This window comes from Phyllostomus discolor, chromosome 2 (genome assembly GCF_004126475.2).
Source record: "Phyllostomus discolor isolate MPI-MPIP mPhyDis1 chromosome 2, mPhyDis1.pri.v3, whole genome shotgun sequence".
NCBI classification, from domain to species: Eukaryota; Metazoa; Chordata; class Mammalia; order Chiroptera; family Phyllostomidae; genus Phyllostomus; species Phyllostomus discolor.
This window is the reverse complement of record NC_040904.2, coordinates 1552139-1574522: the sequence shown is the minus strand read 5'-3', so window position 1 is coordinate 1574522 and position 22384 is coordinate 1552139. Positions and strand designations below refer to the sequence as shown.

General features: G+C 64.6%; 1 protein-coding gene across 4 annotated transcripts in view; it reads right to left on the bottom strand.

Annotated features, from left to right (window-relative positions):
• EVA1C (eva-1 homolog C) overlaps positions 1–22384 on the bottom strand; it is a 45635-nt gene that overhangs the window by 2585 nt on the left and 20666 nt on the right. Inside the window, exons 3-7 of one of the 4 annotated variants that reach the window (XM_036017403.1) lie at positions 20071–20194; positions 16399–16548; positions 8504–8647; positions 5850–5930; positions 4601–4690 (exon numbers count right to left, since the gene is read on the bottom strand). In XM_036017403.1, coding sequence (XP_035873296.1) covers positions 4601–4690; positions 5850–5930; positions 8504–8647; positions 16399–16548; positions 20071–20194 — 589 coding nt within the window. Of the gene's footprint in view, positions 1–4600; positions 4691–5849; positions 5931–8503; positions 8648–16398; positions 16552–20070; positions 20195–22384 lie in introns of all 4 variants that reach the window. The other 3 variants (XM_036017402.1, XM_028503954.2, XM_036017404.1) reach the window with 3 other exon arrangements.

The window sequence follows — 22384 nt, the reverse complement described above, 5'->3', positions numbered from 1 at the left end:
TCCAGCCTTGGCCTGTCCTCCTCCTCCCCAGCCGGGCGCCCCCACCAAGGTAACGACCCCCTGAATCCATGGTCATTGCCGCCCGGCCCGCCTTTCAGTCCAGTTCATCACGTCGCTGCATGTCTCTAAACCCTTGCCGGTGGCAGGTGTCAGTTTTCACGTAACATGGCATTGCCATGCTCTCCTTCATCGTCCTGCCCAGGGGTCCCCAACCCCCTGGGCCACACACCGGTACCCGTCCGTGACCGGCTAGGACCCGGACGCAAAGGGTTGGGGGCCGCTGGTCTTGACTGCAGTGTGGTCAATTCCCTCGCCCCTCCGGGGGCGTCTGGGCTGGTGCCAGGTTTCTGTCTCGTGGGCTCTGCGGCCGTGACCTGTGCCCTCTCTCGCCACGTGCCCCTGGTGCTCGTGAGAGGGCATTTCTCTCGGGAACCGGCCTGGGAGGGCACTCGGACGAAGGTGTAAGGTGGTGAATTCTAGGACACACGGCCCCAGCGGCTTCTGGTGCCTGTGAGAGGCTGCCACCGCTCACCTTCCCCAGCACCTGGCCCCGGGCGGACGCGACCTTCCTTTCCAGCCACAGGGACACCACAGCATCTTGCTATGGTCTTGACCTGCGTCTCCCTGCTCCCAAGTCCCCCCAACCCCGCTCCTCCCTTCAGATGGCCGTCTCCCCTATCCTCAAAACACAGGCTGGCGCAGCGTGCCCGGTCTTTCCTCTGCTGGGTGGCGGTGCCTTTTCTCGCACGCGCTCCGTGTTGCTGACAGCAATGGTCCGCGAGCCTGCCTGCTGTGACTGCCGGTCTCCCGGGGAGCGGCTGCCAGGGGCAGCTGCTGATTCGGGGATTTCTCTGAAAAGCTGGTGCAATGCTGCCTGTCCTCCGTGCCCCCCAGGGCCCCGCCTTCCGCTGCTCCGCTCTCTCCTTCCGCCTCCCTGCCCTGCACAGCGGGGGCTGCGCGGGCTCTTTAAAAGCTCAGCCGACTCCCCTCACTGTCCTGCGGCCTGGCCCCGCCCCCGCCCCTGGGTCCACCCTCCTGCGCCCTGCTCTCGCTCCCTCCGCACTGGCCTCTCCCCACTCCCCACAGGGGCCTGAAGCTTTGCGCCTCGGGGCTTCCGCACGTGCTGGTGCATCCGCCCGGGAGGTTCTTCCCTCCCTCCTCATCCAGCCGTCTGTGCCACCCACCCCAGCCTGGGCCTGGCCTCCCTGTCTCTTAGCATCTTAGACGCGGAATCGCGGATGAATCGCGGATGAATCTCGATTGAATTTCGGTTGAATCACGGAGCGTGTCCGTCCTTTCTGCCCATAGGATGCCAGCGTCAAGAGGGAGGGGCCGACCTGTCCTGTTCTTCGCCAGATCCCCTGGGCCCCGGGCCCAGCAGGGCCCACGAGGCGCCCTGGAGTGTGTCGAGGGGGCCAGGGGCTCAAGTGCTCAGGAATGGGGTGCCCTGTGGGTAGCACCCCGTAATGTGAGTTGCCTGCGTCCTCTCTCCCTCTTCTCCTGGGAGGTGAGTGTCTGGATTCTGCTGGGAGGGGAGCAGCGCACTCACGGGCCCCCAGGTGCCTCTTGGCTCAGGTGGGCGCACGGCGGAGCAGTCACCCTCCGCGCGTCCGCGCTGGGCCCACTGAGATCCGGCGACCCAGGGCCCTAGGGGGACCCTGGGCCAGCCCTTCCGAACGAGGCTTTCTAGTCACCTGCAGCGACGTGCCTGCTGTCGCAGAGTCACCGGAAGTCGGAGGGGACGACGCAGGGGGGCGGGCCCAGCGCCTCCCATGGTCCAAAGCCACCCGGTGGCCGAGACCGAGCTCAGGCTTGGCGCCCGCCACAGCACCACCCTTTACACTAACAGCACGTTTTTAGAAGCCATGGGACCACTCCCGCCTGTGGTGACCCCTTTTCCGAGGCCACATCCGGGAGCAACAGGTGTTCGTCTCCTGTGGTTAAACAACCTCCGCCCCGTGCTGTTGCCGGCAGCGTCTCCGTCCAGCCTCGCCCATCAGCCTCCGGAATCTCACGATGGTGGCCGTGGCCTTGAAGGCCCCTTGACCCTTGGACCCCTGGTCTGGAGCCAACAGAAACTCCAGCTCAAGTTTACTTGGGTCCGAATAAGCCACTGAGAGGCCAGAGCGAGGGCCCCCTGCCCCCCACCCCGCCCCCGTGAGAGCCCGGGTCCTGGCCCGACAGCGCTGCAGACGTGACAACCGCTGCCCGTCCTGGACCCGGGATCAGGGACCGTGGGAACACGCCCGAGTCCATGCTCGGTGACAGGGCGGTGCTGATCCCCGTTGCCTCCCGGACAGGGGATCCTGTGACCGATTTTGGGAGGTGCCATTGCACTCGGGTTTCAGCACGGGTCTGCCTGACGCCCTGGGCTCCTGTCGTACAAAACAACGGTGCCCCGACCCCAGGCTGTCCCACCATGGCCCAGGGAGCCCGAGTCCACAGCAGCTCTGCCAGGGGCTGAGACATATGCAGACCCAAGCTATGGGGCGGCGACAGGAATCTGAGGGCCGAGAAAGGCCTGTTGTGTGAGGTAAACACACAGCACGTGTCTGGAAAGCTCTGGTCAGAGGTGATGGGAGACGCCGTCCGAACAGGTCTGAGTAGGTGCCGTGCGCGGGGGCGGCGGGGAGCCAGCTCGAAAGCTGCCTGCCGAGAACCTACACACACAGACTCACGGGCAGAGAGAGACACACACACAGGGACACACAGGGACACAGGGACACACAGACACAGGGACACACAGGGACACAGGGACAGACACAGACACAAGGACACACAGACACAGGGACACACAGAGACACAGGGACACACAGACACAGGGACACACAGGGACACACAGGGACACAGGGACACACAGGGACACAGGGACACACAGACACAGGGACACACAGGGACACACAGGGACACACAGGGACACACAGGGACACACAGACACAGGGACACACAGGGACACAGGGACACACAGGGACACAGGGACACACAGACACAGGGACACAGAGACACAGGGACACACAGACAGGGACACACAGAGACAAGGACACAGGGACACACAGACACAGGGACACACAGGGACACAGGGACACACAGACACAGGGACACACAGACACAGGGACACACACAGACACAGGGACACAGGGACACACAGACACAGGGACACACAGACACAGGGACACACAGGGACACAGGGACACACAGGGACACACAGACACAGGGACACACAGGGACACAGGGACACACAGACACAGGGACACACAGGGACACACAGGGACACACAGGGACACACAGACACAGGGACACACAGGGACACAGGGACACACAGACACAGGGACACACAGGGACACAGGGACACACAGACACAGGGACACACAGGGACACACAGGGACACACAGACACAGGGACACACAGGGACACAGGGACACACAGGGACACACAGGGACACACAGACAGGGACACACAGAGACAAGGACACAGGGATACACAGACACAGGGACACACAGAGACACAGGGACACACAGAGACACAGGGACAGACACAGACACAGGGACACACAGACAGGGACACAGGGACACACAGAGACACGGACACACAGACACAGGGACACAGGGACACACAGACACAGGGACACAAAGGACACAGGGACACAGAGACAGGGACACACAGACAGGGACACACAGGGACACAGGGACACACAGACAGGGACACAGGGACACACAGAGACACAGGGACACACAGACAGGGACACAGGGACACACAGAGACACGGACACACAGACAGGGACACAGGGACACACGGACACACCGCCCTTCCCATTCCTGTGTTCTCAGGTTCTTTCCCCGAGCCCTCTCGGTCCTGTGACCTCAACTCTAGAAGGAATGCGGGAGGGGGGCCCACACGGAGGGAGGGGACTCCACCCGCCCGAGAAGACGCCTCCCGGATCATGAACCGGCCGAGAGAGAGACAGTCCTCGGGCCCCTGGACACTCTCCTGGCTGTTCCACCAGCCTCTGCGTTTCAGCATCTCGGGAGGAGTCCCCGGTGCTGGTGGCTTGTCTGCGTCCCCCGAGTGCACCTGGCCGCACCAGCACGTCAGAGCCACCTGCAGCCCGACCCGGGGCAGCGTCCTCTCGGATTCGCTCCGTCTGCCGACTGCCGGGCTGGTTTTGCCAGAACCTTCCTGGCTGACTGGGTGCCCAGCTGCTCCTGCAGGCAGGCTCCTCCCTCGGGGTTCCCAGGGGCGTCCCCTCAACGGCAGCCTGGAGCCCCACTCTCCAGGGGCGACGAGGGGGCTTCGCGGTGTGTGTCGCCGGATGTCCTGTGCTCACTGCCCGGTGAGGGGCCGGGCCACACCCAGAGCAGCTGCCCAGAGAGCGGCACGCCCTGGGCTCTGGCTGACGTGCGTCCTGCGGTGACCTCCGTCACAAGCCCGTGGAGCCGCCCCCTCCCCAGCGTGGCTCTCGCTGACGGCTCCCCCTCCACGGAGGCTCCCTCTCGTAGCCAGGCCGCAACGGTGCCAAGCTCACTTCCCCCGAGCTGTCGGAGCACCGGGGCCAAACAGCGCCCCAGACACTGGTCCCCCGGACACCGGTCCCCCGACCCACCTCTGATGTAAGCAAAGGCTGCCAGGGAGCTGCTGACGATGGCCCCGTCGTTCCTGGGAACCCTCGACTCGCTCGTGTCCACCTTCACACCTGTGGCGCGAACAGAGGCGAGACCGTCAGGGTCGGGCTCGGCGGTTCCCGGCGTACCTGCGGCAGCTGGACAAGACCGAGCAGGGGGCGGGGGGGGGGGGGGCGTTCAGTGAGTGGTCCCCGAGCGTGCGGAACGGCGACGGGGACTCGGACCTTCTTGGACGAGCCGGTTGCAGCTCAGGGGCCGCCCACTCGCCCCCCTGCCGTGGGCAACACGTGGATTTCCCGCCCCTCGGGCGATGGCGTTTGCCACGTGTAGTGACGTGTTACTCAGCCGCAGAGCCGCCGGCCGCTCCGCTGGGCACAGGGAGGGCCAGCCTCACGTCACGGAGGCGGCTGTGCCGGGTGACTGCTGTGGGGAATGACAGCGACATGCAGGGCGGCTCCGTTTCAGGTGCCTGGTTAGACTCGGCGACGGTGTGGGAGCTGCCCACGGGGCAGCCGTGGGGCTCGGGGGACCCTGGGGAGGTCAGACAGGCCGAAGCGCCCAGGGAAGGACGGCACAGGTTCCCCCCCGCCCCGAGGCCGCTGCTGCGGGGGCCAGGGTGTCTGTGGGAGCAGAGCACACGGCGCAGCGGGGTGGGGAGACTCGGGGTGTGGGGCAGAGCTGCGGGACACCGAGGGCAAGGATGTCTGAGCCCTGAGTCCAGGCGAGGTTCCCGTGTGCCGGTGTCCCCCCCCCCCCCGAGTTCCCCACGTCAGGCACACTGTTCATATTTGGGCGGGACAGACGCCAAGTCCGAGATAAAAGTAACACCGACGGACACTCCCACCGGCCGAAGCCCACATCCTTCCCAGGTGCTCCGCGGTTCCTCTCCATTGTGGGAGGGCCGGGACTCCACTCTGGCTTTGACCAGACGACCCAAATCCCACCCGCCGTGGCCGAGTCCGGCGAGGTCCTGAGGGGGCAGGTGGCACCCTTCCAACGAGCTCACCGCGGAGCCCCCACCATCGACTCCATCTTTCTTTCAGGAAGTGGGAGGGGAGTGGAGGGGGGGACTGATTCTACGGAGCGTTTAAAAATCGAGATGCAGCGTCGGCCACCAGGGGCAGCCGCTCGCCGCAGCGCCCCGGACCCCCCGTGCGAGCCCAGTGCGCCGACCACGCGCGCCGCCCCCTCCCGTGGCGAGGGGCGCTGGCCGCGAGCCGCGAGCGTTACCCTGGCCGCCGTCGTCCCGCTTCACAGAAGGCTTCGGGTCGGCCACGGCCGGATCGATCGCTGAGAGGATGTGCTTGGGAACTGCAAGCCGGAAAGAAATGTTTCAAAGACGTTATTACTCATTCAGCCTACGCTTTCAATGCAGCGTGTACAGAGAAGGTCAAAAAATCAATTTGCAAGTCGGTGCGTGAACCACGCTGCCTGTCAGAGGCGTGTGTGCACGGCAGGGGCCCCTGCGTGACCCTCAGACCCCCCAGGCGGGGGGTCTGGGCCTGTCCTGCAGTGTTTGAAACAACCACCTGGAGCACAGATGAACTGAATGTGGACTGTCCACCCACTGGAACGCAACGTTCGCTGCAACATGGACGGGCCTGGAAGACACGGCTCAGAGATGCTGTATCGTCCGAGCCTGTTACCATGGAACAGTCGGACACGGTCGCGTTGTGGAGCCAGGAAGCAGGTTCGGGGTTCCCTAGGACGGGGGGTGGGGTGGGGTGGGGTGCGGGGGATGGTGGGGGGGGCATGGGGACCGACCACGCATGGCCACGAGGAGCTTTGGGGGCCATGGAAATGTTTTAAAATTGCAGCGTGGCGAGAGCCACACAGCTCTGGGAGTGGGTTAGAAATCAATGAATGGTTTTCGCTTTAAGTGGGTGGATTTAAAGCACATAAACTATGCATCGGTGACGCTGTTAGCTCTGCACGTGCGTGTCCCTGAGATGCAGTGACGCAGGACGACTGTGACAGCTCAGAGCCCCCCGCTGACCTTCCCCCAGCCCCCCTCCGCCTTCACCCGCGGCTCTCGAACCCCCTGCCCGTCATCAGCCTGATGGGACCCCAAGGCCTCATGCTGGAACAGCCCTCTGAAGGTGATGAAACAGAGCACAGGAAGACGAGGAGGGCAGCGTGACAGAATTTTCTGGAAGGCAGGTGAAGATTCGGCCAGAGACCCTGAGAGCAGACCTCGAGGGTCTCAGGACCTGGTCCTGGATATGGGGGGCCACCCCCACGGGCCTTCCTCCTCGCCCGAACCTCTGCTCAGTCCCCTCCCCGCCCCACGGCTGCCTGCTCCCGGCCCACCCTCCCCACGATGGTGCACAGGGAGGCCGCCCACACCGGCCACAGGCTGATGCGGGGCCCCGGGAGCCCTGGCTTCCCCCGCAGTGACCCGCTGTCTCCAAAAACGGGTCTGTCGGCCCCCAGAGGCAGCCACAGACAAACCTGGTGGTTTGTTTAATGTCCGTCTCTCTCCCCGACCCGATGACCCCGTGGTGCCAGGACCGTGCCCTCTTTAAACTACTGCGTCCTTAGCTCCTGCAGAACCCCGACACGCAGGGCACGCCCCCGACACGCAGGGCACGCTCCCGACGTGCTGAAGGAGCGGACACAGACGTTCAAATGGGACCCCCAGGCGCCCAAGCCCACCTTCTCTTCACTGAGGAACGCTGCGGCCCCGGGACCCGCCCCGGCCTCGTGCGGGGAGGCCTGGGTCATGCACCCCGTCTGCGGGCTCGCGCCCGGCTCCTCTCTACGCTCGGCCGCGGGGCCTGAAGCACTGGGACCTGAGAGCAACCCCCCCACCCCCCACGGAGCCTGAGTCCGGACGGCTGCCACGCTGCCCACGGCCGTCATGCACGGAAGGGCCCAGAGTGGACGGACGGACGGATGGACGGATGGGTGCTGTGGCTCGGAAACACGTCGGGGCGGTCACTTCGCTGCCCCTGACACACAGCATGGACGTCGCCGAGGACGACGGCCCTAGCTCTGGATAGAAAAGGCTGGGGGCGTGGCGGGGCGCCACCAGGTCCTAAAAGGGAGTGAAGTTCCGGCGGTGCCCAGTGGGGGCGCCAGTCGCAAAGAACCGCACCTGGCGGGACTCAAGGGGGCGGGGCTTCCTTCTGTGACCCTGAACCCCAAACCCAACACTTGGCGTGCTTCATAGCCGGGGAGCGGCACCGTCTGCGAGTCACACCTCAATGAAACCGGGACGCAAAGTCTCGGGAGTCCCGCAGCGGAAGGGGTTTCCCTGAGCCCAGGTATCGTGTCCTCCCTTGGTCACTGTGCCTTCTGTCACCCTCCCCTTCCATGCTCCTTATGAAACAAAACAAAACAAAAAGTGCCCGCGTCTGGGTCACACACCGGAAGCCCCTCGGAGAACAGTGAGCCGCTGGGCTCCGTGTAGGTGGTTTCATCAAACTGGACTCCAGTGGGCCCCGCATTTCATTGTCTTATTTCAAGACACTAAAAACAGTGTCAAGTAACAGGTCGTTGGTGACGGCCAGCACCGGCCCGGCTGGCCCAGCGCCGTGGCCACGCGGGGCATGGGCTGCTGCCCACGCGGAGAGCTCGTCACCCCGGGCTGAGCTGGGCTGGAGGGACGACCGTGCCTCTGAGACCTCCCGGGACGCGCCCGTGAATTCCGGGGCCTCCCCGAGCGCAGACGAGCATAGCCGTGCCCAGGGACGTCCTGTGACCCTCTGGGGTTGTGTCCCCACCCTCCCCACCTGCCGCCCCCTGATGCTAGCAGGGCTCGGAAACCCATCCGGACCGAAGGCCATAAACCACTGGGAAGGACAGGAAAGGGGGCTCTGGATTGGGGGGGCAGGGCGGTTCCCGGGGTCGAGGCACTGGGCTGGCCGCGGGCGCGCGCTTACCGCAGGCGTAGGTGACGGCCAGGCGCTGCCGCACTCCCGGCAGGCAGGGGCTCCCGAAGTGCTGGTTGTTGACGAGGATCTTGCACCGCTGCCGGCCGTAGCACCGCTGGGACAGCACGTGCACCGCCGAGTGGGACAAGCAGTCTGAAAGGACACGGCCACCGGGCTTTAGGGCACTCGCGCCTCGGCCCGCACCCCTGGGCACCACTCCCCGGAATGGACACGCCCAGCTGCATTCCAGAGGCTGTGGGGTCTGAACCCCCGCCCCCCACCCCATACCACATCTCTGTGACGAGTAAGAGCAGGACGGAGAGCGGTGAGCGCCGTCTGGGCCACCCAGGCTCACAGTGGGCGTGGCAGGAGGGCTCCAGAGAGACCGTTTGTGAGGGTGTGCGTGGGTGTGCAACACCCCAGAGGACGAGCAGAACCCCAGGGCTGGCCGAGGGGTGTGCCCCACCCCAGGCCTGAACGGGCAAGGGCAGTGGCCTCCAGAGCCCAGAGGGGGTGGTCCGGGGGGCTGCAACCCTAGAGTGTGCCGAGACCTCATGGTGTGCTGCGTTGCGTCAGTCAGCGCGCACTGCCTGCGGGACCGCGCACGCCTGGAGGGCAAGAGGCGCGCGCCCTTCCCTGCCGTTGGCCCCGGGGTCTGGGGCAGCGCCCTTCCGGCTCACAGGACTGGCCCTCCTGCGTCCTACTCGGACTGCCTTCCCTGTCCCTCTGGGGGGCTCCCGCCAGGCGCAGCAGAAGTTGGCTGTTGTTGTGGTTCGCTCCCAGCCTGAGTGGGCGTCTTGTGGCTGAACTTCCGGAAGACCCTCTGCCTGTGGCCAAGGGCGCGACCTCGGGCCCTCTTGCAGAGCCCGTGTCCTCTCGACCAGGAGCTGACTCCTGGGCTGGTGTGACTATTACACAAAGCACCGTGTTTAGCGTGTCCCACGGCAGCACCCAGTGTGCCCTCATCGGCACCGGGCCACCCCCCATCAGATGGCCGGCGGTCTGTGGGACTCGACAGCTTGCAGCCTAAACTCAGTGCCGTCCTTGGACCTGGCCCCGGGCAGAACTGAGTGTGAACGCCCCGGCCCTGGATAAGGGGTGAGGATAGAGGGGAGAGTTGCCCAGATGGTAGCAAGGGCTGTTCGCGCTGATGGGAAGAGGCTTTTTCCCCCGGATCAATTTTAAGACACTTTCCCAGTTTTGCTAGTTTGCATTGCTTTGACATAAAGGAGCACAAAATGGACCTTTTTAAAGCTGAAATAAAACTCACGTCTGGAGAGAAGACAGTTTTTGAATACGAGGGTCTCCGAGACATTTTTTTAGAAATGTAAAATTCTATAAATGTAATAATGAACTGTTCTTTTGTATAACTCAGTTTGCCCCAAGAGCCACGAGAGGTGTAACTAGGAATAAAGATACATTCTTTGAATCTCCTCCAGTTCATTTTCAAATTGCGTTGTGGGTGGGTGGTGATATTTTTGCTGCCTTTGGGAACCTCATTATGGACTGGGGTCTTGGCTGAGCACAGTTATCCACTGAAAAACCCCTTCAGTCTCAGGAGAACTTACAATGGGAGGTCTGATTTCTGTATAAGCTCCCTGCATTGGGATGAAGGAACAGTCTGAATTATAAAATTATTTGTGGAAGCCTGACGTTGTAAAACATGACCATGATTGTTCTTTGTTTTACAAAATAAGTGCGTGGTTGTAGTCGAAAACCTGAAAAGCACAGATAAGCCAAAACTAGGGAAACAAAACTCCCAGGGAATCCCACGGTGGAGAAGAAACGGTTAACCGTCAAAGAGCAGCCTTCCGGTCACGTGTGCGTCCTCCGCCCTCGGTGGGGCCCACACGCGTGACTCCGCACGCTGCTTTTCTCTGTTTGCCGACACCTTTGTGAACACGTTTACGGAAACCTCATGTTAAAGCGCTGCGCCGTTTTCCCTGCCGTGGAGGGACCAGCTGTGTGTACAAGCCCGACTGGTAGACGCCCGAGCGACTTCCGTGTGCTCACTGTTACACACAGCTCCGTGCAGAACACCCTGAGAGCTGAGTGTCTGCACACACGCGTGACGCTTTCCATGAGAATTCCGGGCCGTCCATCATTTTGTCAAAGGGCAAAACAGGGAGGCCCTGGAGCCACAGAGCCAAACTGCTACCCAGAAATGTCCTACCCCCTCCTTCCTGCCAGAGTCGCATCGACGCCCCAGAAGCAGTGCCTGTCCCGAGGGCGTGCGCCCCACCCCGTTCCTCCAGGCAGACCGGGGACGAGACAGGAAACCGGTCAGACCCCAGGTCCTGTCGCCCGGCCGGGCTGTGGCCAGCGCGATCCTCGGGGGCACACAGGGCACCCTCGTGACCCTCGGTGCGGGCGACGTTGTCCAGGTGACAGGGCGTTTTCAGGAAGAGGCCGAGGTCGCCGAGGTCGGGCCAGGTCTCACTGGGCTCCGACCGTCCCCGAGGCCGCTGCTGAGCTCTGACCGCTCTCAGGGTTTCCGTGCGGGGCCCCGCACAAGGAACGCCCCTGTTCCCACGACAGAATCCTTTACGACAAAATCATAAGCAGGTCACCCTGTAACAGGACGACAGCACACTCACGCACACCCTAGGGCGTTTTAGGGGGCACGTTCGCATTAGAACTATAAACCCTCACAGCCGTAGGACGGCCCCGCCGACCACACTCGCGCGGGCGGCGCTGCTGCCGGACCCGTGCGCGCGCGCGCGCGGCCGTCTCCCTCCGCGGCCTGATTCCGTTCGCGCCCTCTCTCCCGGGCCAACCGCCTTCCGCCCGGTGCGTGTGATGACAAGATGTTCAGCCACTTGATGTTTGGTTTTTTGGCTACCGTTTAGCACAGGAACTGAGGCTGACGGCTCTTCAGAAGCCGTGTTTATTTAGATAATTAGGCTGCTGGCGGCGCTCCAGCGGCAGTTCTGGCAGCGGGAGGCCCTGGCACCCGGAGGTTGGACCGGAAAGCCCAGGCCTGCCCACACTTGGCCTTGGGGCAGCCTCCGCTCTGCCTCGGGGCCGAGGGGCAGCTTTCTCATCCTCTGGGCGAGGAAACGGCAGAACCCTAGGAGTCTGGCCAGGAAACGAACGTGGCGGGAAAGGGCGCGGCCCGGCGGGTGCCCAGTGGGGGGCTCTTTCCGGAGCCCTGCATTCCCTCTTGGAGGTCACGCCAGGTCTGTGGGCAGGTTCTCGCCCTCCGGGGTCAGACGCTGCTTCGCCCGCCAGCCTCCGCTGGGGACACACGGTGACCAGTCCCTCTCACGCTTTCCTCTGGGTTGCTCGTCCACCAGCGGGGCCTCCGTGCTCAGGGACCGGACTTGCTGGCCCTGCTGGAAGCGTCTCCGGGCCAGCGCCCTCACAGTGAGACACAAGGTCCCCCTTTGCCTGGGCCTGCACGCCGTACGAGGGCACCTTTCGGAGACGGGGCCCAGCTGGCCGGGCCACGGGTCTCGTGCGTCTTCCCTGTCCTGTCACGGCCGTGGGGTCCGCCATTGAGCGTGTCCGCCGGGCTGTGGGACAGGCACTGTGGGTGTTCACCTCCCCTCCGTTCGGCAGCAGGTCTAAGGCGCCCGCAGCTCGGCCCCGAGCCGGGCCTGCCGGCGGCCGGGCTCCGCCTGGGCCCTCACGCAGTCTGCGTGTGGCTATGTGCTCACCTCCTCGTCTGGTGAGGACCCGGTCCCCCCGGGTCGGCAGCGCCCACAGGACGTCGGTCTCACTGAGCCTCCTCTCTCAAGACTCTCTCTTCCAGTACAGTCGCCTTCTGAGGCCTGGGGGCGAGGACTTGGCCACGCGACTTTCAGAGGGACACGGTCCAGCCCACGACAGCCTACAGGTTGGCCACAGGTGGTCTCCCCTCCTGGATTCACATGGGGTCGCCTCCCCCCACACTGAGTCGGAGCTGCTCTGTGACCCACACAGGGTGGCGGAGGTGACAGTCTGTGGCTTCCACTTGTTCTTGGGTGTCGCTTGTTTTGGGAGGAGCCAGTGGCCGGGTCCGGAGGACCCTCAGGAGACACCCCTGTGGAGAGAACCGAGGCCTGGCCCGCAGTGTCCTGCCCACCACACAAGTGGGCCTCGTGCCTTCGGCTGACCCCGGCCCGGCCAGCGTCGTAACAGTCAGGGAAATCACCGTCTTTTACGGACGACTGGAACCACTTGTTCTTGGCTTAGGGGCCACTCGGCTGTGCATCCTCAGCCCCGAGGCCCAGCCGCCCCCACCCCGTGCACTCCCAGGAGCCACTGGGGCTCTGAGGCCCACGGGCTGCACCAGCCTGCAGCATCCACGCAGAAGGGAAAGCACCCATGACCTCTGCAAGGCCCGGTTGACTCCCGACCACGAGGCCCTGGGGCAACCATCCTGCAAGGTCATGCTTCTGGGCCCGGACCCGATGGCCTGTCCCCTTCCTCCAGGCCAGGGAGGAGCTGCAGCAGCCACAGAGCCCAGCGCCAAGATTGCTGACAGCAGCCTGGGGCCCGGATGGGGCCTGAGGGCATGTTTGGTTTGGCTTGCCCGTGTTTACGAAGTTGGGAACATCTCGCACCGGAAGACAGCAAACGTGGGTTCCCAGCACCTCCTGAGGGGCCGGGTGCTGTGACGGCTCCAGGCCCACATTCCAGGCAGCAGCCACCTGCCGCGGGGGCCGGGGTGGCGCCTCGCTCGGGAGGGGCCGATCCACTCACGCATCCGCGTCCCCACGTTCACTCCAGAGCTGCTGGGAGGTCGCGGGTCAGAGACAGACACCTCGCTGCAGGGCCCGCCGTCACCTGGGAGCTGAGCCACGTGCACAGAGGTGACACCGCCCACGTGGTGAAGGCGACCAAGTGAGACAGCTCGAGGGGCTGGGGGCTGCAGGTGCCGAGCCAGCGGGGGACCTGGAAGCCTCCCTAGGCCATGTCTGGGTCGGTGCCCAAGCAAGGAGATGGAGGCGGAGGCGTGGCACCGGCTGTGCACAGACGTGTGGAGAGAGCGTTCCAGGCCAGGAGGAGAGCTCGTGCAAAGGCCCTGGGGTGTGCGTGAGGGCGGACCCCTCCGGGGGAGCGAGGAAGGAGGGGGCGGCCAGGCCACAGCTGGGGGGGGGTTGGTTGATTTTCATCACAGAGGGCAAAGTGGAGAACCTTCAGCAGGGGGTTCATGCGACCAGATTTAATTTAAATAAAATCCCCAGCTGGTAAGCGAAGCAATCACTGAGGGAGGGGAGGGAAGCAGGGAGAGGGAAGATCTGAGACAGGCCAGGAGGTGGCCCGGGGGGTCCCGGCGAGAGAGTCCTCAGTCCCGAGTGGGCTGTGAGCAAATGGCCAGAGCCCAGCAGACTTGCAGAGGCGAGGATGGGCAGCCGGCGGGAGGGGGGGGGGGCAAAGCGTGTGCTTTCTAAGGTGGGAGATACTAACGTGTGTTCACGCGGGAGGAATGAGCTGGTGGCCTTGTGGGGCAAACCGGCCAGCCGCAGTTTCCGATCTTCATGCACCCGTGGCCTGGGCCATGGAGCGAACCGTTAACGTGTCAGCGTGGGCAGCCAATGGTTCGCATTTTCGAGCATGTGCCGTTTGGCCCTTCAGCTCACCTGCAGGTGAGACCAGGGGGTGCTTCCAGGTCGAGTAAACGGGGTGAGGTGATGGCACCCTCAAGGCCCTGCCACACTCCCCTTGAGCCTCTCCGCCTGCCATGCAGCCCGGGCCGGCCTAGCCTGGGGCAGCAGCTCGTGACCGTGGTGAAGAGCTCATCCCAGACCTCCCCATACTCCAGGGTGAGGGGACCAGAGCACTTGACTGTGAAGGGCGGGGGCGGAGGCAGGGCCGGGAGGGAAGAAGCATGAGCAGGTGTTTTTCCTGAGGCTCTGTCAGGGCTCAGGCTGTACCAACCCAGCAGCTGAGCCGTCAGCCAAGGTGTCTGCTGGCGCAGTCTTTGGCTGACTGCTAGTCTTTCTGAACCGAATCTCGCCGGGCTCCGCAAGTAACCGAATCCCTCCGCTCGGAGGAAGAACCGAAGCACAGGTTCCCCGCCGGCGCCCGCCCACGTTGAAGTCAGCGGGCCTGAGAAACCAGGTGCCTCGCTCCGATGTTAAGGGACAGAGCTCCTTTTTGCAGGAAGAGCTCAGAGCACCAAGGGTGCTCAACCCAGCTGGGGAGACCACATGCTGGGGGCGTCCCTGCAGGGTGTTCAGGGGGGCCGTGAGCAGATGTGCCTCTGGCCACGCTGGGGACAAAGGCACGCCTGGGTGCGGGGAGACTCCCGTGATGACGAGGTCATCGTCCCCCCGCCTAGCGAGGCAGCGGGAACAAGGGAGGGGCTGCAGACGCTCTGAGCACACGGGTCACAGGGAGAAGGGACTTCGGGACGCGCACGCCACTCGCCGGGGCCTGGGTGGCGCCGCTGACCAGCAGGAGCCTCTCGGCCCCGCCTGGCCGCCGCACCTGCTGAGACGGAGCCCTATCCCCGGTCTAAGCGGAGGGGCTGCGTGCCCACTGGGGCCGGCCTCTGTGTGCGGTCTGCCCCCAGAAGACCCTCGGTGACCGTGACAAGGGCTGAGGGTCACACACACACACACACACACACACACATTCCTGCTCTCTCCTGGGTCTCACTCGCGGGCGTCTGCCTGCCTGGGGAGGTCACTTTGTGTCCTTTTTCCAGACCCAAGGTAGTACCCCACGGGAATTTCTTTTTCAGACTGTTTCATGTCACTTGTGGTCTGTGAGTAAACTGTAGCAATTTACTACTGAGGAGGCTCATTTGAGACTTTGGGGGACGAGGCGCCGGCCTTGGGCTGCTCCCCCGGAGGGCCTCCCCCCGGCCCCCCCGGGTGAGAGGCAGGGGGCGATCAGCTGTTCCGGCGCCAGGGGGTGTGCGTGCGACGGTTCACTGCTGTGTGCTCATTCACTGGAGCTGTCGCGCTCAGTCGACTGCTCCAACACCAGCCCCGATGTGGCCGCGAGGGTATTTTTCGGACACAATAACATTTAAACAGTAGACTTCGAGTAGAGCAGATTCCCCTCCACCGCATGGGTGGGCCTCGACCAATCAGTGGAAGGCCTTCATCGCACAGCCTGAGGTTTTCCGAGAAAGGGGTTTTCTCGAGGCTGCACTCGGAAATTCTGCCTGGGGTTTCCAGCCTGCTGCGCCGCCGAGTTCGAGCTCAGACTGAACACCAGCTCTTCCCTGGGTCCCCAGCCCGCCAGCCCGCCAGCTCGCCCCGCAGCCTTTGGACCGGCAGCCCCACTATCCCCCGAGCCGGTTCCGTGCGGCTGATCTCTCTGTCCACGTCTCCGGCCGGCAGTCTCCCAGGAGACCCTAACTGACAACAGTACGTAGGGCGTCTGTGGTGGGTGGAGCTTTCGCCTCCTGGCTCTAAGCCGCAGACGGCTGAGGAGGAGGACCCTCGGACTTCTCCCCCACCCCGAACCCAGCCTCGGGGCCCTCCCGGGCACTGCGCTCCACCTGCACACCTGCCCCAGGTGTCCATCTGCAGGCTCTCCTCAGCGGCCCACCACCACTCCGAGAACCTGCGCCTCTCCGCAGCCATCCCCCCGACTCCCTTCCCCGTGCACTGTCCCCCTGAGCGCCTATGTGCCCCTGGAACACGACAGATCAGCCGTGCAATATCTCTTCTCTCACTGCCTCCTCGCCCGCTGCTGGGAGGTCAGCTCCCCGTGGACTCCGCGGTCACCGCGTACGCCCCGCGCCCAGAGCGGGGCCTTGCGTTCAGCGGGCGTTGGACAGCGGCTCGGTGAGGAATGACTGGGCGAGGGGCGGATGCAGGCGTGCGGGGCGGCAGGGGGCCCGCCGGGGAGACAGGCCCTCCTTCCCCGAGACTTTCCCCCTAACCCGGCACGGGCCCCGGTGAGGGTCCCCTGCGGGGAGCCAGCCCCCCGCAGCCAGCCAGCCACCAGAAGACACCTACCGAAGGGGGGCAGCCGCGGGGCGCCCGAGGCGCACACGTCCCAGTCCCGGGCCCTGCGGCCGTAGGTGGCGGCGTAGATGTTGAGGAACTTGGACTCGTGGCAGTGCAGCTTCAGCTCCTGGTCCTCGCACACGGTTTTGTTTTTCAGCTCATCTGGAGCGGAGACAAAATCGGCGGCACCATCAGCTTTCCTCGGACAGACGGGCGCGCGCCGCCCGGGCCGCTGGGGGCACTCCCGCGGCCCCGGCGCACCGCAGGGCAAAGCCACACGAGTCTCACCTGAGGCCCATGGACGGGCCGTGCAAGCAGTCTGGTGTGCCGGGACCCGCCCTTTTAAACCATAAAGGAGAGCTCAGAGAACATGGGCGAGCATCGCACAGGGTAAGGATACGCACAGCTTTAATAATTTCACCGTTTTTTTCCAGTTGTGTGAATATTTTATTGGGCCAAAGTGTGGAATGTTTTCTTTACTCTGGGTTGCAAGCAAACCGATTTGAAAGCTGCCCCGCCCACACCCCAAAGCATGAGCGGCCAGCAGTGGCGGGTGGGACCTTTGTGCTTGGGGAACTGATGAAGCTTAAGCCCCCAACTGAAAACATGAAGGAAAATAGTCTCCACACACCAATGCCACCTCTCTACAACTTGTGGATTTCCTGGCCTTTCTCCCCAAAACAGAGAGGGAGCAGTGAGGCCGAACTTCTGGGTAACTGTGGGCCTGGGGTTACTGTGGGCTCTGGGGCCTGGGCCTTGCTCTCTAACGCGGACGCGGGGAACCTCAGACCCAACATGGACGCTGGTAACAACCTCAGACCCATGGGGGTGCGGGGCGGAAAGCAGGCCCCTCCTCGCTGGCCTTTGCCGGGACCCCAGGAGCCAGCGGAGGTGGCTGAGCAAACGCGGAGAAGGCCCGTCACCCGGGACTGGGATCGTCCCGGAACAGGTTAAACTTCAAGCCAAGAAAAGCTTTGTTTTCTTTTTCTAAATAAGAAGAACGCTGCGCCTGACCCTGCCTGGGAGGGCTGAGCTGGGTGAGTCACTCCGCCCGGCAGGAGCTCCGCGGAGATCTCCGTGAGACGCGCACCATCCCAGCAACTCCGAAAGGGGGCCTGACCTCAGGGGCCGGGGCGGAACCAAGGCCCCACCGCGGAGCGCCGGGCCTGGGCAGACCTGGGTGGACAGGCGGCAGAGCACGCGCGCCCGCCCGCCCCGCTAGGAGAGCACCCAAAAATGTGAAGAATGCCCCGGGGCAGAGCCGCCAAGGACCAAGGCGGGAGAAGGCGGCAGGGAACCGAGTCTTATCTCAGCACGCTGGGAAGTTTTTCACAGGGCTGCCTGCTTGCTTGCTCTTCCTTTCTCCCTGCGTCCTCTTTCAGAAGTTTCTAAATTACAAGAGTTTCCTTTCTCCCAGGCCTGTCGTGAAAGGCACCGACCAGCCCCCATCTCTGTGCTGCGCCAAAAAGCCGGTTCACTAAAGGTGGCCGGACGCCAGCCACGCCCACACGCGGAGCCTCCCGCGATTGGCCCCCCGATTACGGGCCAGGCCTCTCCTGGAACCGAGGGGCTGCGAGTGTCACATTACGGGCTGAGGGTTGCTGTCGTGTGTTCCCTGGAGTCACTCGGTTCCTTGGGAATGTGCAACTCACCGTCACCGGAGAGTGACGTTTCTGGGGTCTGAAACGATCGGACCCCGAAAGACCTGATGCTTTTCTTAGGGAACCGGAACTTGTTTCAGAGCCGGGTTCGAGCGCTCAGTGGCCCCTGATTAGGAAGGGGGCGGGCAGCCTTCCAGAGGTGGGCCACGTGGGTTTAGATGCGACAGCAACAGGGGCCTGCAGGAGGCGGAGCCAGGACTCTGCTTAGAGGACGACAGCCACCAATCCCCCCCCACCCTGATTCCACCAATCAGAGGGCAGGGTCGTGACCCGTCATGCAATGACGCACAGCAGCATGCATGACCTGCCGAGGGGGGAGTTCGTTTTCGCGGGTCTCATTCACAACCACCGAGGGAGCCTCTGCGAGTCGGGGGCCCTCTTCAAGTCCACCCGGGCCAGCCCCCCGCCCCTGCACACGGCAGGTGCTCAGCGAGGGCCTGCAGACCCACACCATGGCAGCAGGGCCCTGGCCCCCAGCACTTACTGGCCCTGCCCTCTGCCCGTTTCACAGGGGCCTTTCCGTCTCTAGAGGCGGGGCCCTGCCACCGCTGACCAAGAAAAGGTCCCCACATACAGAACCTGCGAGACAGTGTCACCCCCGATGGCCACACTCCCACCCCCAGGTCCTCCAGCTCCTAACAGGGGGAGTGGGGGCGGCTTCCAGTAAGACCCTTTTGAACCACGGAAGGAGAGAGGGAGAGCAAGAGAAGGGGAATCTAAGGGCAGCGCAGCACGATCAAGGCCGAGGCCATGAGGTCAAGGGCGTGGCCGGGGCGTGGCTGGTTTTGAGACTCAGCAGCGGAGGAAGGTGTTGGAGAACAGGGAGGGTTGAGAGGGGTTTCCTGTGTCTCCTCAGGGGGTGCAGAGCGGATGGGACCCCCTGGGAGGGTGAGGCTGCTCGGGGGTGTTCTCAGCCCTGTGTACATGAAAGCGTGTGTGTGTGTGTGTGTGTGTGTGTGAGCGTGTGTGCTCACAATGGGATGCATGGGTGCAAGTGTCTACCTGTGTGCACCGAGTGTGCCATCTGTGTGTGCAAATGCATGGGTGTGCGTTTGAACGCACCCTATGGAGACTGAGCCACAGGAGCCTCGGGCCCCCCCCGAGGTGCCCCAGCCCCGCAGGGGGCAGGAGGGTCGGGCAGGAGCCCGGACCCGGGCCCAGGGGAGGCCAGGCGGTCTCTGCAGACGTGCGCTGCAGAGCTGGGGACCGTGCCGCACTTCCGCTGCCCAGCGCCTCCCCCACGCCCCCGGCCGCCGTGTCCCGGGAGACGCTGGGCTCCGGAGGCGGAAACCAGCAGAGAACAAAAGGCAGAGAGCGAGAGGAGCGTGCGTGGGTGGCAGCGCAGGGCCGGCCGGCCGGCCATCACTCCTCACGTTCTGGTTAGAGCTGTCACCTCCCCAGCTGCTGCTACCTGGGGCCTCTCGCAGGCCGGCCCTGCCCCGGAGGAGGGGCCCGCTCGCCGAGGAGCAGCTGGAGGAGCTGCCCCGAAAACCCACAGGCGTCAGAAACGGCGACAGGCAGTGGGGAGAAGTGCAGGAATCAGAGAGGGTCTGTAGCCACACCTCGCCGTAGGGACGGGCCCGTGTCAGCAGCCCTGCTGCGTGTGTGTGGGTGGGGGGGAGCGCCAGCCCCCCGAGGCTGGAACCCAAGCGCGGGCGGTGGCGGGGTCCCTGGGCTCGCTCCACAGCGAGGTTTCCTCACGAGGGCACTGGCCCCGAATTCTGCCCCCGGGACTGTCCGCCTCAGGACGGCTGCGTTTGACACACGGAAGGAGGGTTTGTGCAGTTCAGACACCTGCACACGTGAATGCACATGGATGCCTGCGTGTGTGCAAACACACACACACACACACACACACCAATCCACACAAACTGAGTGGCCGGCAAGGGTGGGGCCCGCATTCCTGTGCACGAGTGTTTCAGAGTGGGACCCACGCCGACCGGCAGAGAGCCTCCCCCCGGGGTGTGCACCACAGCGTGGCCCGCAGCCCAGACACACCGTCCCCTCGGCGGTTACTTACTAGGCTGGCATTTAAAGGAGACCAGGAGGTATTTACTGCTTCCTGGACAAAGGTCAGGTCCAAAAACTCGGCTATTGACCAGGAGGTGACAGGCCCGCTGGTTCTGGCACTCGTCCAGCACCTTCTGGAAGGAGGGCAGAGAAGGGACAGGCTGGTGAAGCGTGCCGGCGGCCACAGGACCCCCCACCCCCGTCCCGCGTGCACTGGGCTCGGAGGGGAGGGTAACCGGGGGGAGAGCCCGGCGCGGCCACGCCCGACCATCGCATCCCGGGGGTCGAGGCTCTCGGTTCCAGCCAACGCGCCGAACTTTGGAGGCTCTGGGGGACGCAAGTGAGACCGGAGTGTGCCCTGGAGGGACTGGGCGGTCCCCTCCGGGAGCGGTCCCTTCCAAGAGCCCTGGGGGGCCAGGAGCCCCACTCACAGCCCCTCATCCTTAGAGACGAGGACGGAGAGCTCGACCCTGTGGGGGCCTGAGACCCAGACCCAAACCCGGGCCGACAGCTAAGGACGCGGATCTTCCCCCGCCAGCCTCGAGGGCCCAGAGCCTGGGGGACTCGGGCGCCCCGATGAGCCTGTGGCTGAGCCCCTTCCTCCAGCTCTCCTGGCTCCTCCGGGCAGCTCACTCCCATGAGGGGCCGCTCGGTGGACCCTGCGCCAGGCCCCAAAATGCCTAGCGCCTCGCCGCCGGTCTCCCCCTTCCTGGCCCCAGGCCCCGCCCATGACCAAAGGGCACCCGGGTCAGTCCCCGAGAGCCCACCCATCGCTGTCGGGCTGCGTGGGCCACAGGTTCAGGAGCACCGCGTTCTCACGGCAGCCCCGTGCAGGAGGCGGCCCCAGGTGTGTCTGGAACCAGGTGAAACGCCCCGAGAGTCCCCGAGGGCCCACAGACGGCGGTGCCCGTGGTTGTGGCTGAGGGCCCCTGGGAAACCGCTCCGCTCTCAGCACAGGGCCGAAGGCAGGGCCCTCTCGCAGCCGCATCCCAGCTGGCAGAGGCCGAGGGACTTCCCGTGGGCACCCAGTCCCCGCTGGGTCAGCTCAGGGGCTCGGGCGTGGATGCAGGCCCGGGCTCTCACTGTGTGAGCCCGCCTCCCTCTGCGGGAGCACCGTGCCCCCCGGCTCCCACGTGCAGTTTTGGGCGAGAAGTCGAGGGTCTCTGGACAAGGGGACAGGGCGCAGGGTGTGTGTCCAGCAGACACACCCCTAACGACACCAGAAGTGTGTGCACACATGCTCGCCTGGCCTGCTTCAGAGCGTCCATGCTGCCCTCGGGCTGGGGGTGGGGTGGGGCGTGCCTCAGGGCTCAGGGAGCCGGGGTCCCTCCTTCCACGAACCAGGCTCGCTCCCTGCCCTGTTGGCTCAGGCCATGGTCCCTTGTATGCACCCGTGGGGCGGGGTGGGGGCTGCAGACAGCCAGGGTGGCAGGGCCGCGGAGCAGGGTTGCAGGGCAGGGAATGGGGCGAGCCTAGAGGGTGGGCTGGGGCAGGTGGGGCACATGGGGGAGGGGCTGCTCTCCTGTGGGAGCGGCATGGAAACCACGTCCAGGGGACTCGCGCAAACACCTCGTTTTGGCGGCTCAGTGGGTGTCTGTAGCCATCGAGTGGCTACACCAACACCACGGAATGGTGCTCAGAACGGAGCAGTGGACGAGGGAGGACCGGGAACGCCCTCACGGTGCCGTGGGGTGTGCGCCCTCCCCCGGGCCTAGGGCAGAGCTAGCGGAGGGCGGCCACCACCACTCGCTCCTCCTTGGTCCTGCCGGAGAGGGCGTCTTTGCCCCGTTTTCTGTCACCGATGGCGGCAAACCGATACCTGATCACCAGCTGCTCTACCACCCTGACCACAGCGGCTGCCCGCGGAACTCCGGAGGCGGGGGCACCTCCAGGCTGCGGCACTCCGCGCCACGGCCGACGAGCCACACGCACGCAGGGGCCTCGGGGCAGGCCTCGCCCAAGTCACGAGATTCTAAAACCACCTCTGGAGTTTTAGTTTGGACCTCTTCCTGCACCACGTCTTCCCCTAAAGCCAGCCACGGAAAGGACGGCTCACCTGGCCCACCCCACCACCCCCAAGTTCCCGGTACTGTCCAGGGGAGGACGGACCCACAGGGGCTGCCCCAAGTCCCCGCTCCGAATGAGAACAACACGGCTATCTGCAACCACAAAAAACAGGAGACGCTCACAGCATCTCCCTTCCCTGGGCGCCTCACAGAGGCCCCTGGTGGCCCCTGGTGGCCCCTGCTGTCGCCTGGTGGCCCCTGGAGCACGCAGACTCCCCTGTCCCCAGGGCGCTGTGGGGCGCGTGGGCCTGGAGGCCG